The sequence below is a fragment of the Eutrema salsugineum genome, unplaced genomic scaffold (assembly GCF_000478725.1).
Source record: "Eutrema salsugineum unplaced genomic scaffold, Eutsalg1_0 scaffold_14, whole genome shotgun sequence".
Taxonomy (NCBI): Eukaryota; Viridiplantae; Streptophyta; class Magnoliopsida; order Brassicales; family Brassicaceae; genus Eutrema; species Eutrema salsugineum.
The window spans coordinates 3,168,212-3,183,248 of NW_006256877.1; the positions used below are offsets into that span (position 1 = coordinate 3,168,212).

Sequence of the window (15,037 nt, forward strand, 5' to 3'; positions counted from 1 at the left end):
TGTTTATATAAAGGCAATGTGGAGGCAAAGGGTTTAACTTTACAGTTTGCTTGCTTGTTATAGGCAATGAATTTCAGAATTATAGACCACAAAACTCATATATTCTGCTCTTTAAAACAGCAATACAAGAATGAATACACAAAATTGGAGTATCTAGCAGATTTTATTAGCATCAAAAGTCCATTGGAGAATGCGTCATTGAGTTCTTCAACCAGATTTCTGAAGCTGCTTGATGTGTGTGATCTGTTTGCCTGGGTTCAATCCCTTTGGACAAGCACGAGCACAGTTCAAGATCGTATGACATCGATACAGCTTGAACTCATCGTTAATAGCCTCTAGTCTTTCTTTAGTGTACTCATCTCGGCTATCACTTATCCACCTGCATATGTAAAAAGGCATAAACAGTCATTTGTAAGCACTTGAAAGATCAAACCTTTAACCTACTGACGCAGATACAATCAACTTTTCAGGTTTATACAGATACATAAGCACAATGAGTCCTTAACACCTTCCCTCAGAGTCCTTATCAACTTCGTTGAAAAAAGAGATAAACTACACTACAGCTAAAGGAGCAAACACAACCTAAATGACCATACATACTGAATCTGCCAAATCTTATTGCTCAAACTGACACCTAAAGAAGCACAATGATTCCTTAGCAAGAGCCAACTATAACTAAAGAAGCTAAAGCAACCTAATTACCAACAAGCCATACAAAATCTTTCACAACGTAATCAATCTTTTTGCTTAAACCTATCAAATTCACCTTGATTAGGGAATTCACTACGAAAAGGCAAGATTTTTGTTCACCTGTTGGCATGGAGCAAAGCAGCTGGGCCAAGATAAGACTCAGGGTTCCACCAATAGCTAGGGCAAGAAGTACTACAACAAGCACAGAGAATGCATTCATACATTCCATCAAGCTTAGCTCTATCCTTCTTGCTCTGTAGAATCTCCTTCCCAGGAACAGACGCTGGATTCTTCCTCTTCAACCACGGCTCGATACTCTTGTACTGGTTATAAAAATTCGTCATATCCACCACCAAATCCTTAATCACGAACATATGCGGCAACGGCGTGATTGTCGTCTCCGACGATCCCGATTCGATCTTCGTTAAACAAGCGAGACCGTTGCATCCATCGATGTTCATAGCGCACGAGCCGCAGATACCTTCTCGGCACGAACGACGGAAAGTGAGCGACGGATCCATCTCGTTTTTGATCTTAATCAAAGCATCTAGAACCATCGGACCACAATCCTTGAGATCGATTTTGTAATCCTGAAGCTCAGGCTTCCCGGGATTATCTGGATTCCATCGATAGATCTGAAACGTTTTCAGGTTCGCTCCTCCTCCGCCGCCGGGAGAAGCTTTCGTTTGTGCTTCTGGTCCTGATCCTGTCAATCTCGCCGGAATCAATTGCGCCGCCGTGGATAACCTCGACGGCTTCGTTCCAACAACTCTTCTGATCAAACCAAACGCCATTTTTTTTCTCGGAGAGAGCAAATGAAAATTAATTCGAATTTATTTTCATTTTAATAGTCTTTATTTTTAGAAAAATGATTAATGTAAACTAATGAAGATTAGTTGATATTAAGTGAGGCTTAGCTTCGTCTACGTCGTCATCACGACCGTTGATCAAAGCTAAACTCAATCCTAACCGTTTATGAAAACATATTTAAGCCTAATCACAAACTAATGAATATGTTCTGAAACGCGCGTGCTGGCCTCGAGACAATGTGTAGACACAATTGGACACATGGCAATATCTAATTCGATAAATCCACCGAATTAACATAAAACGATCACTAAAGACGAGAAAAGCGTCCCGTTTCAATATAGTAGACAAACATTTCTTGCCGTTTGTAAGTTATTTCTCAGCCTGTTGTGTCTTGAGTGTGTCCAATTGAAACGGGACACGATATGAGCTCACCTGATAACAAAACGGTGTCTAAAACAACGAGAAAAGCGTCCCGTTTCGGTACGAAGACACACGATCCATGCCGTTTTTTTTTGTGCTTTCAATTTCAAGTTTCAACAAGAAAAAGTTAAAAACACGTTAATTGAAACGTAACCTATATTTAAACCTCAGAAAACGCTAATTGTATTCTGAGTTCTAATCTTTAAACGTAATCAAATCCTTTTTTTTGTTAATAAACAAAACGGAAAGAAATACAACAAAAATATTTCTTTCTGTGTTTGAAGATCATTGTATCATTGTCCTATTGCTGAGATCTCATCTCTTAAACAATCTTTGAATGGCATCGGTAAACATCTTTTCTCATTTCAAGCTTTATTTTTTTTTTCGTTTTTGTTCAAAGCAAATCTATGTTTGTAACATCTAATCGTCATGTTTTTCATTCAGAAACAAAACAGCATTTTGATGTTTTTTCCCATTAATCTTGTTGTAATATAATAGAAAATTGATTATATGTAGACTTATGTTTTCGAATTCAGAATAATCAACAACGACAACAACAAGATCGACCATTGCCAAAATTTGGAGAATGGGACGTGAACGATCCAGCATCAGCCGAAGGATTCACGGTCATATTCGCCAAAGCTCGAGACGACAAGAAGACAAACGCTAGTGGTCGTGCCACGTCGCAACGCCGTGATAATAACAATAACAAAAAGCAAGAAGCACCTACGGTATTCTATAACATTTCCTTTTTCCAATTGTAAATCATTTGGACTAAATTACACTAACAAAAACTATATGCCTTTATTCGTTATGTTTTGGAAAATATGAGGACTAAAGTGAAAAAGAGACTAAAAAGTTTTTCATTTTTGCTACTCTATTGCAGAAGAAATGGTTCTGCTGTTTCTGAGTAAGGAACATCATCATCAAGAAAAGCCGAGTCAGTAAACATTTGTAAAATCAAATTGTTAGATCATCGAAAAACAGCTTCATATATTCACTGCATCTGAATAAAAAATTAACATTACAGAGCTAAGAAGAACGACAGGCATTTCGATCTAATTATGTTCACACAAACACTATCTAGTACTTACACAATATCAACGTCTCTTAAGCCACTGTTTGGTGAATCTTGATCTGACCCATTGCTACTCGTCTTTTTCTTGAACGATTTCTGGCTGAAAATCCTAGAAACTGTTTTACCTGGACGAGGTACTGATCTCTCAAAGCGGTTATGTTTCTTGTCTAGATCATTTGATAGTTTCTTGACTAGTTCCACAAAGTGTCTTCTGAATGTTGGATATCTTGATACTGATTTGGTCAGTCCTTGAAGCCTATCACAACCAACACACAAAGATTATTATCTTATGATACATACAAAGACAAGATTGTGTGTGTTTTTTACCTGCGAGCAAAGGCGTCAAGTTCGGCTCTTTTGAGTTCAGTTAAAGGAGGAGATTCAGAGTCGCCAATGGAGCTTTTCAGTCTCTCTGAATCTCCAAACAGCAATACCAATTTTCCAAGATACTCTTCTTCTTCTTCAGATAGGTTCGCTGCTTCGATCTGGTCTTTAAGGATCAGAAACGGGTTCAGAAACCAATCAAAAAACGTATCTTTTGGGCGGTTTCTTGAAGTTATCTCCGTCACACCATCACCTATACACAGAAGCACAGAACAAAACAATAATTGAAACAACCACTCCTGAATCCAGAGATGCTCTAAAGATCAGAGGGTTTTGCTTGTTGAAACATTGCAACGTACCGAGTAACAAACCGGTGGAATTGGATTTGATAGAGCGTAAAAGCTCGTGAAGAAGAGAATAAGCAGGCAAGCCAATGCTGATCACTTGACTGCCTTTGCTAGACTTAGCATCTTCGATGTCCTTTGAATTTATAAGCCCTTTCGTTACCATAATCTCTCCGTACCGCCTACATTCCACAAAAAGAGCCTCCAGAAGCTGCAAAAACAATAACAGATTTTGGTTTTAATACAGAGATAATAACCAAAAACATCGAATCAAGATTCAAGATAATGATGTTAGAGATTGTGAGTACATCAAGTGGCTTCAGGTCAATCATTGGGCCTTTGTTTGATCCTCCTCTTGATGGTGTTGTCTTGAAAGAGTTCGGTCTTGAAAGACCACCAGAAAATGCTTCCTCTTCGTTTCGTCGATACTTTGGCCTGTAAAACCAAAAACAGAAACCCGGTTTTTAGAATCAGAAGAGAGAGAGAGAGAGAGGTAGAGATTGCTAAATAAGCCATTGGAGAGGAACCTGGGAAAGCAAGAACCTTCAGGCATGTCAAGAACATCGTTGCTATACTCATCATATATCGACACAGAAGCAACAACATAGCAGAGACCAAAGAAGAAGGACGATTCCTGTGTTGCGACAAGAATCAGACTAACTATCATCAAGATTTACACTCTTCTCAAATCAAACTAAAAAGGTTTTTGATGAATAACCTGATATGAGACTACACCGGAGTAAGCACCAAGGAAGACACTAGAGACCACAGATCCTAAAACCGCTCCCACAACAGCTAAAGGCCAGAGTAAGATCACAAGGCCTGCGATTGGGACACACATTGTCTCCAAGAAAGGACCTTCACGTCCAATAAGATCATGAAACAAACGGCGCCAGCCTTTAAACAACATGTATGGGCTTTTACATAAGGCTACGAGTGAAATCACTGGGAAATCAACAAGAACTCCAAGAACCGCAACAATCACAGCGCCTGGAATTTGAAGTAACCTGAGAAATGTATATACATAAGTGCAAGCTCTAAGAAAAGCACTGTTAAATGAATTTTGTGAGAGTTCTGCAGACCTTATTTCATAGTAATGACGATCTGCGCTAGATGTTCTGAGATCATCCATAAACGAAAAGTAGGAGTGAAAGCAAACGTCTTTAAAATCGTAGACAACAGTGAAACTCCCTTTAACAGTGCTCCAAGTTCCATCCTAAACAATTGAGTAATGTGATGAATAATAATAACTCACAAGAGAAGAAATGAGAAAAAAACATATAGATGCGAGATATGTAGAAAACTTACATAAAAGCAATGGAAAAGCGGATTAGATTTCCCTTCACCAACAGCATCGAATGTGGCAAATATTGGAGAAAGAAAGCCATATAAAGCTCCTCCGAGGATACTTCCTATGATACTAACCACAAGCCAGAGAATGATGCCGAGAGGAAGACATAAGCACAGAAAAAGCTTCAAGATTGGTCCTAATTGCTTAGCACTGAAATCAAATATACACAATTTCAGTATCGAAAGAAGTAACAAAGATATTATTGTAATGTAAACAGATTGTTTCAGCAAGAGAAAAGTACCTAGATATCGAATATAGTGTCCAGATCCCGTGTACCGGTAAAAGGCCTAAGATGATTGCAGAGTTTCCAACAGCCACAATAAGGCATATAAGCGGGCAGAAAACGATACCTAAGCAAACAATGAAAGAGTAAAGAAACGTGTAAAACGATCAATTTGGAGCAAGACTTGTAAAAGAACAAGTCATGGATTTGGTGCTTCTTTCAGTTTGAAAATTGGCACTTTATGGTATTGAAGAACACTGAATTGGTCGCCAGATGAAAGTAAAAAATGCTAATTTCATACATTTTCACTAACTTTGGAAGCACTTAATAAATGATTGCGTGAAACAATCAGTCACTCTTAGATAAACCCTTATCCACTGAAGTAGTGAGCAATATTTGTAAACATAACAAGGTCACGAATCAAGTGTTTTCTTCAATTAAAAAAAAGGGGCACTTTCTGAATATTGAAGAACCCTATTGAAAGAACCCTAAACTGGGTTCAACTGCTAATTTCATGTGATTTCACTAACTGTAGAAGCCCTTGACGAATGACTGAATGAAACAATAAATTATTCTTTAGTTAGATGAACCCTAAGGGCCCCTAAACAAAGCAGCCATTCTTCAGGTCAACATCACATAAGACTAGAAAACTTAATAAAAACCCCTTATAAAATTCTGTCCTGAGAAAAATTCAAAATTGGACTTAAAAGAAAGGACTTTAGCAATCAAGCAACCATGTCGTCTCGAGTAGCGAATGACAAAGAAAATAAAACAGAATATGTTGTTCCCCAACAGTAAACCCATCATCGAATTCGAGTTTGAAAACGAAAATCAGATTAATTAAATTGAGATTTACTGAAAGTTTTCACCTTTAATGACACCCAGAAGAAGTAATCCAGTGAAATAGGGAATGAAGAGTATGAATTGCCACAGAGAAGACAAGATTCCCATTGGAGGCTCCATTGAATTATCTTCTACTTTTCTCTTCGAAATTACCCAGAAAAAATTCAACCCATTTATGAATCGAATTCGAACCCTAGAATCACGAATCAAAATTAACCCCCACCCAAAAGAAAGTAAAGCAGAGAGATTGAGAAAGAGATATAAAGAGAGAGATACAACTGTCACTGACACGACAAGCAGAAGAACAAGGTATCTTCTTTCCGAGGATTACCAAATATCTGTTTAAAAATTACAAATGAACAACAAGACACGAAGAATCGACAGAGAGAGAGTGTGAAGAAAACGTCTCGCGTGGGATTTTACGGTTAAAGAAACCGTCATTTCTACGAACCAAAAACCCTACCAAAAATACAGATATTTAAGCAAATAAAATAAAGTAAATGAAACCTATTCAAAGCAAGAACACGAAGAAAGCAAAAGAAGTTTTTTTTTTTATAAATCCTTCTGTTTCTTGTTGATGGGTTTTTGTGCTTTTTCACGCGTTCGGTAACATAGAGATATCTCCTCGTATTGAGAGAGGCACGAGAAAAAGGAAAAGAGAAAAACGACATGCATAAATGACACTTAAGCGACAGTCCAAAAGAATCACATTATCATTATTTTATCATCTATTAAATTAATCGGCGATATAAAACAAGGAAAAGGTAGGAGAAGTGCTCCTTGATAGCTGTTGTTACTTCTATGGACTATGGTTATGAAACTTACAACTTGTGGACAAATTTATTTTAAAGAAACCAAACCGAATAGAAAATCTGATATTCATCTTGGTTCGACTGGTCAAGCAAAATCTAATATTTAGTTATTATTTTTCCGTCCAAAATCTAATATTTAATTAGGTAGAGAATTTTAGTTGAATAAAAAAAAGGGAATATGTGGAGCTTTAGATATTTTTTATGATATAAATGGATACGTTTCATGATTTAAATCTTAATATTAATATCTCGAGAGAGGAGTAGTTGTCCCACTTTTGCTGCCATTTTCATCATCTGTGTAGAGTTCGAGTCTACTTTTTTCCCAATATGGGATATTAAGCTATTGGACCGGCCCATTGTTGTCCATGTGTCAAAAAGAAAAGAAAAAATATCTACAAAAGAAAAACTATTTTTGAGCAAAAATAATTAATTTGTGCGTCTGTTTTAGTGGGGGTAGATCATCTGTAAATGACAAATTGATGTGTGGAAGTCTCCGAATAATAGGATGGTACTTTTCAAAAAAAATTGCATGATGTTCAAGTTAGTCTTTTAACATAGGAACTTGGTCGAAATATAGAAAAACAAGGGAAATAACATATGGTAAAATTGCACCAAATCTAGAAGAAAAGATATGCGATACATTATGTCTGTCATAGCTATTTTTCCGATGAAATAAGAGAAAGAGAAAAGGGTGTTTTTTGTGAAGACGAAAGAACAAGAGCTTTTGTTCAAAGAGAGAATTCATAATCAAATGATTAAGCTGCGAAAAAAATGTGTCTCATACTAGAATAGCTGGTTAAGCTGCAAGTTGAACCAATTGGATAAATCTGAGCCACTTAAATATCTTCGGCTATTTTACTTGTCGTTTGTGTTAGTTGATCGAAGAACAAATATTTTGTATATGTGTTTTTTATTTCAATGATGAGTTAGCTTAGCAATCTTATCTTTGCCTCATTGGCACTTCTGAGAATAATGAAATTAGATCGAGATAGATATATTTGCGAGTCGATTCGACCTTCTAAGTAAGAAAGTCTTCTCCTTGAAAGAAGAAAATTTAAGAATTTGTAAGGGTAAGAATGAGTTACCTTTTGTCAAAAAAGAAGAAGAATGAGTTACCTTTTCTCAAAGAAAGAAAGAAAGAAAGAAAGAACCCAAGCTCAATTTCAATTTCCTTTCTAAATTCAGTTCAAGAAACACTAAGTAGTAAAAACGTTTATTTTGGGTTGAATATAAAATTTTGTTCATTAGAAAAAAGGAATGAGTTACGTATCTCGGATTTGGTCAAGAGACCACACTACCTACTGACATGGCCAACCGGCCAAGTATAGTACTCTCCATTGATTTGTTTGGACTTTTTATGATTTAGGTCTGAAGTCTAAACACTTTTACAGTTGGCCCAAAAAATTACTAAAATTCACCTAAACTAAATTATGTGGTGTTAGTTGATTCGTTTAGGCCTTAAATGCGACTTTTAACTCAAACAAAGAAAATTTATCATCACAATAAATAGAAAAAAAATCTTAAATTAGATGTGTTTTAAGATACACTAGCACAACGTAATTGAAGGTAAAAGAGGAATAAGAATTGTTGGTTATCACAATTGACGCTCCACGAACTAGAGTTGAGTTCCTAAAATTAGGGTTGGGAGACGGGAAAGGTTGTTAGTACTTTTTTTTGAATGAATTATATATAATATTTTTATTAGCGCAAATCATTTCAAATATATTATAATATTCTTTTCAATTTCATCATGAACATTAAATATAATACTCAAAATTTTGTACAAATTTTGAACTTTTTACATTTTCATATGGATAAATTAATATAATATTATTAACACCTATTTTATTATAATACCAAAGATTCATAGTCTGTTTCCTATACTCATTCCTGTATTTAAGGATTTGCATTAATGTAAGGTTAAATGTATTATTTTGTATATACACTTATACCTCTATGAACTAATAATACTAAATAAATTGATAAGCATTATTAATTGTTAAACTTTATTGGTCTTGAGTTGGAATACCAGTTCTCATAATTTATAATAAAGTAATAAATCATTATTAAAAAAACTAATGTTTTAGATGCTATAATTGTTATTTTTTTAACATAAACAATTCTAAATATATTATAGTATTGTTTTCAATTTCATCAAATTTCTCCAAAAGTTTGTCGTTGGTAGAGATAAAAGCAGCAGACCATTCTTGGAATTTGTTGTGGGCTAAAGAAATAATGATGTCTTGTGCGGTGACTTCCACCTTCCGAGAGCTGATGTCCACCGCTTGTGCGGCCACGAGGGTAAAGAGAAAGAGGAAGACACCTAAATTCTTCATTTCGGTTTCCTGTCCAAGAAAGTGAGAGAAATGTTTTTGGAATGTAGATTTGAATATAAGTGCAGTTACACAAGAGTGGATCTCTAGAGAATAATGAGAATAATGGGTAGATATCAAGAGTAGAGGAAAGTGTGAAGATCTCAAAGTACACACAAACAAATTATGACTTTGAAAAGCATCTAATTAATGTTTTCCCATGAACTTTTCGTATTCTCATTTTTGATTCTTTTTTTTCTTTGATTTATGTTTATTATGTCTAATTAGGAGAATATTCATATGTAACGTGCGAGTTTTTTCTTCAATTATATCAAATTGATATATTTTTGTATTTTCCTAAAAAAATATAATCACCATTTGTTCTGTGTTAGCATATAATTATAAATCATCCATTTAAAATATAATATCATAAAAATCAAGAGTTTATACCAAAAAAACCATCAATTTTTATTAATTATAACATAAATTCTTGTTTAATATTTACATAAATATTATTTAAGAATCAATTAATAATAAAACTTTTTATTTTCTTTTAGTGGTTGAAAATTTAATATTAAAATTTTTTATGTTTTATTTTTTTAAATTGTAACTTTAAATTAAAAATTGACACATATCATCTCCATATTAACTCTAAATGTTGATGTGGCACTCATATGGAGAGAGTTAGTCATCTTTTATATATAAGATTATATTGAATCAATTCAAAGTTCAACCAGAATCAAGTAATAATATTTCTAATTTGAAAAATTAATATGAATATATGATTACTCTATTAAACCGGTGATTTTAATTAATACCAATGGTGGACTAAAAATTAGGTAAATAACAAAGTTGATTTAAAAATTATGTCGTTATGAGAGAGAAAAAATTATCCCACAATATAATAACAAAGTTTTATAAAGAGTGTCTTTTCATATTTTTGTTAAAGTAATGGATGATAGTTACCATGCGAATTAAAATATAATAACACAAAATTAATAAATTATAAATTAATAAATGAATTGATGATGTGTCAAAATTTTAGAGTTTGAGAAAATGATGTGGCATCATGAGAAGAGAGAACATTTTACTTTATATATATAGATGTTCAGTATGTTAAGATACTATGTTAGCAGGTTTTAAGTTTTAGATAATAAATTAATATGCTAACAATAATATCTAACACTTATAATATGCTAACAATAAATATTCTAATAATAATATCTTACTTCATTATCTTTATAAACCTTTGACCACCGTCACTACTACCACTATCATTGGCAGATTCACACATTTTTCACCACTATCTCTATGATCAAACACCAACATCATTCTTACTATTTCTCAACTATTTTTAAAAAAATTGGAGGAAGTGAAAAAAAAATCTATAAAACAAAGAGACAAAAAGATAAAAAAATAAACAAACAAAAACTTGGCGAAAAATTTACATAACTGAAGTGAAAAAGAAGATAAACAAAGTAAAAAAAAAGGAATAGATAGTAAAATCCATTACTTAATCACTTTAAAAAGTTGTCAGAGACTGTCTCTAAATAATTTTGCTATTATCTATTGGTATCTATTGCTATTACTCTTATTAAATCTGAAAATTTGTCTTTAAAAATGTACATATATAAAGAGTTTGACATTGATAAAGAGAAAATATTATAAGACAATTAACAAACTCATATTTATTTATTTTTTATTGCCAAATAAATTTTGAAGCTCGAGTTAAGGTGTGATGCGTCTAACTAATAAAATTCAGACTCTTTCTCCTCTTACTTAAATTTTACATAGCAGCATAGTTTTGCTCAACTTTACAGGATAAAATCAAATTATTATCTTGAATCGATACAAATAAATTTTAAAAGAAAATGATAGAAATTATTTCTAAATGCTATTTATATATTATATATATAATATTATATATATAATATATATATATATATATATAAATGATTGCTAGGTACACGTATAAATTTTTCAAAGCAAATGGCACTAAACCAGAGAGTAAGGGAGTGAGTCTGTCCAAAGAAGTTAATATATATATAGGGAAAGACGTATTTCTCCCTCACAAGTATCAAATAGTAACTGATCCATCCGAACTTTTAACCTCGTCCTAAATCTTTTTATTTTAAAGTTTAAAAACGTATTTCTCCCTAAATCTCCTTATTTTAAAGTTTAAAAACATATTTTTCTCGGATTATAAAGTTAAATACATATTTACCCAAATTATTGGTTTAAATGGTTAAAAAAATTAACCAGATATGAAACCACTTAACCGATATCAAATCGAATTAAAAACCGCCCAAGTTAAAATCTGATCCCCAAACCTGACCCGAGTCAACATCAAATCCGACCCATTATTATTCTTCTTCTTCACCCGTAATCATCAATCGCAGTATAGATTTTACCAATCAAACATGACTAGAGCAACATGATTCAAATTACATACCTAAAATCACGCTCCCAGATCGGCGTCGATCTTCCCCTTCTCTCTAACATTCCTCTTCACGTTTGCGGGAAATTCACTAAACCCTAAACTTACGACCATCCGATATTCTCCTTCGCTCCCTAAAGCTTCAGCTGCGGATTGCAGCAACGATTCATGGTGGTGAGACCTTGTTAAAGGAATCAGTATGCATTATAGAAGCCATCTTATTCAATATTTTCTCAGAAGTTACAGTCTTTGTTGTGTTTATGAATATCTGGAAAGTTGGTGTTTTTTGGATCTCTTTGTTGATGCTTTCAAACTGAGTAGTTGAAAGCCAAAACAAAAATCTTTTCTTCTCTTCCACGATAATCAGTAACGTTGTTTTATAGAGAGCCTTTGATTAGACTCAAAATTGTATCAATTTTGTTTGAGTATGTTTGAGAAATGCAAGTCTTGTTCTTGGCACTTTAAACTCAGTTCTCATCTTGCATTATACTTTCACTTTAACAAGAAATCTCAACTTACAATAGTGTTTAAACATCTTTTCTACATACATACACAAAAAAATGAATAGAAGAAACACAAAATTCTTAATAGATGAAGCTTTTTTACGAAATATATTTCAAGATGATGTTGGAGAAGCTTTCTAATTCACGAAGAACACTAAGAGAGTTGAAGAAATTGGTTCAAACAATTTGACGGGCACGCTGGAATTACATTCCTGCGGTGGCAGTAAGACGATAAGGACTGAGATTCCAGATTTGAGATTTAGATTCTAGAATTCGTCACAAGAAATTGAAATTTCTGGAAAATCTCTTTTAGATATTTGAAATTAGGGATTTGGGTTTACTTTAGGGATATTTTGGGTTTAGTTATTTGGGTTGGTTTAATTTTAGTTTATTTATTTGAATTGGGTCATATTTCGGTTTATCAATTTTAATCGGATTTATTTTTGTTTTTAAGTGGTTATGTTTTGTTTGGTAAACTGTAAACCGAATAAAATTATAGTTTAGGTGGTTTTTAGTTTTGAAATTTTATTTTGTGGGTAAATATGTTTTGAACTTTCTAATCAGGAGATAAATACGTTTTTAAACTTCAAAATAGAGAGATGTAGGACGAAATTAAAAGTTCGGGTGTATTTGTTATTATATGATACTTTCGAGGGAAAATACGTTGTTTTCCTATATATCACGAGAAAAAAGCAAAATATCACATGAGTAAATTTGTTGGGAATCGTCCGAGTATCAGTATTGTGTTCCAAACCGATATTTATTTTAAATTTTGCGTAATATCGTCTTTATTTTCATAATTTTTTTTTTAAATCCGCGATATAGAGGATTGTGCAGCGACAGATAGTCTATGTTGCATGATCCATATTTTCTCATGTCATAATTACTTAATTTATTTGACGCTGACCTTAGCTTTTAAATTTGGTATTGGTGTCGAGTTTATGTTTGTTTATCTAGCACTTGGTAGTTTTTTTTTTCTCTCCCATAGACCACCTTTCTTTTTCATTCACATAAATAGTTGGTTACATAGTCTTGACTAAGCAGGGTCCTATAAATATGAAAACAAAATCATTCAGCAATCAGCAAACGAAGCAATGTTAGCCCTTGGTAGTTATATGTATCTACAAAAACTTTATGTAATACATGGAAACACATCGACTGATTCTACACGTGGCTCAGGTTCTTTCTGCTTTAAGCTCTTCTCATCATAAAGGGTTACTAAATTTCGCTTCAAATTAAGTAATTTTTTTGTAATGTTCGGTAACTTTTTTTATTTATCTCAGATCTGAATTATCTTGTAGTTCCAATAGACTTCTTGTGAAAAAGATGAATAAAGAATTGCTTTTTTTGAAAAAAAAATAATTATTCTACGTAGTGTACAAACATTTAAAGAAATTTTATGACAATTTGTGGCAAATACCTATATTGCCACGAGTTTTAGTTGTTTGTCACCAAAATATCTGTTGCAATTTACACTTTTTTCTTGTAGTGTACAAACATTTAATTTTTACAACAGAAAATTCTGTTTGCATCATAAAATTCCATGGTATGTAATTTTACCTACAATGTTATCCTTACAATATAACGATTCTATCTATGCTATGTTGTAGATTTCCTATTTCTATTAATCTCTTCTACATGAAACATTGTTTTTTTACCCCTACATTCTACAATTTCTCATGCAGACATGCATAACGTGCCTGCATTAAAAACTGTTGTACTATCCTTTAGTTTGGTAATACATTAAACAACTATTTTGTGACCTTTGGTATGATTCGAAAAACTCAAAATCTCTTCCTATTGTACAAAGAAAGTTTTATTTTAAAGAAAAAAACATGTATATATTGTCAGTAAAATATGATTCTAGGAATTCGTGCCAAATATATTGACCTGCGTGGTGTATCTCTAGTCATATCTGGCTGTTGACCAGCAGACTTTTAGATTTCATTTCTCTTTTTTTACTTTGGTGAGAATTTCAAGACCACGCTTAGTAAAGTTTTATTTATAACTAGAACTTTAACGGTAATAAACTGGTTTTTTTTAAAAAAGATTGCATTAAGTTGATATGTATATATATGTATAATGTGTGTATATGTACTTATATATATATATATATATATGTATAATGTGTGTATATGTACTTATATATATAAATAATAGTATGGGATACATTGCTTGCTACTATAAGGGAAAATATGTGTGTGTATGGCATACAGATCAAAGTAGTTTTCAAATGGGTAATCATCATCAAAAAGATATTAAAAATGAAGTAACACCTTTGGTTTGAATAATGCATCGAATTTCCTACTCCCTCGTTCTAAAATAATTAATATTTAAAGTTTTTACATATAGATTAAGTATTCATTTCATTTTTATTTTTCTATACTAAAATATCATTTATTATCTATTCAAACATAATTCAACCAATAAAAAAACACGTGCTGAATATAAAATGTCAAAACAATAAAAAGTCATTTAATTTTGTATTAAAAATTGAAAATATCAATTATTAAGAATAAAAATAAAACCTTAAAATATCAATTATTTAAGAATAGAAGGAGTATTAATTTTTCAACTGAGTACTTTAATTATCTTATCGAAAAACCTTCTTATTTAAAATTTATAGCACTTAAAGAATAATAAATTACAAAAGACCTAAGAAAAAATAAAAGAATCGACCAGTTTTAAAAGTTATCGGAACATAACTAAAAAAGGCAAATATATGCTAGTGACTTAGGGCTTGACTGGTTTAACCGCAGCGGTTGCGGTTGCGAGTGCGAGAGTTTGCGGAAGCGGACGATTGCGGTTATGAGCGTTATTCAGCGGTTTGCACGACTGGTTAAACTTTTTAAAGCGGGTCTGTTTGCGGAACATTTTTGATTGGCAAATC

The 15,037-nt window shown here is 32.7% G+C and overlaps 3 protein-coding genes across 3 annotated transcripts; 1 reads left to right on the top strand and 2 right to left on the bottom strand.

Moving 5' to 3' along the window:
• Positions 1-5: 5 nt before the first annotated feature.
• LOC18023041 (succinate dehydrogenase [ubiquinone] iron-sulfur subunit 2, mitochondrial) lies at positions 6-1,498 on the bottom strand. The gene is made up of 2 exons (XM_006405385.2): positions 811-1,498; positions 6-379 (listed from the first exon to the last, which is right to left on the bottom strand). Exons 1-2 carry the CDS (start codon positions 1,482-1,484, stop codon positions 208-210), a joined length of 846 nt encoding a protein of 281 aa, XP_006405448.1. The 5' UTR covers positions 1,485-1,498; the 3' UTR covers positions 6-207.
• Positions 1,499-2,146: 648 nt separating this feature from the next.
• LOC18023040 (RPM1-interacting protein 4) lies at positions 2,147-2,937 on the top strand. Its single transcript, XM_006405387.2, has 3 exons — positions 2,147-2,266; positions 2,457-2,651; positions 2,807-2,937. Exons 1-3 carry the CDS (start codon positions 2,258-2,260, stop codon positions 2,828-2,830), a joined length of 228 nt encoding a protein of 75 aa, XP_006405450.1. The 5' UTR covers positions 2,147-2,257; the 3' UTR covers positions 2,831-2,937.
• LOC18023042 (uncharacterized membrane protein At3g27390) lies at positions 2,889-6,603 on the bottom strand. Its single transcript, XM_006405388.2, has 10 exons — positions 6,110-6,603; positions 5,259-5,367; positions 4,975-5,167; positions 4,749-4,882; positions 4,385-4,673; positions 4,194-4,300; positions 3,975-4,101; positions 3,682-3,877; positions 3,326-3,575; positions 2,889-3,254 (listed from the first exon to the last, which is right to left on the bottom strand). The coding sequence occupies exons 1-10, from the start codon at positions 6,201-6,203 to the stop codon at positions 3,011-3,013; spliced, it is 1,743 nt and encodes a 580-aa protein (XP_006405451.1). The 5' UTR covers positions 6,204-6,603; the 3' UTR covers positions 2,889-3,010.
• Between the last annotated feature and the right edge of the window lie 8,434 nt (positions 6,604-15,037).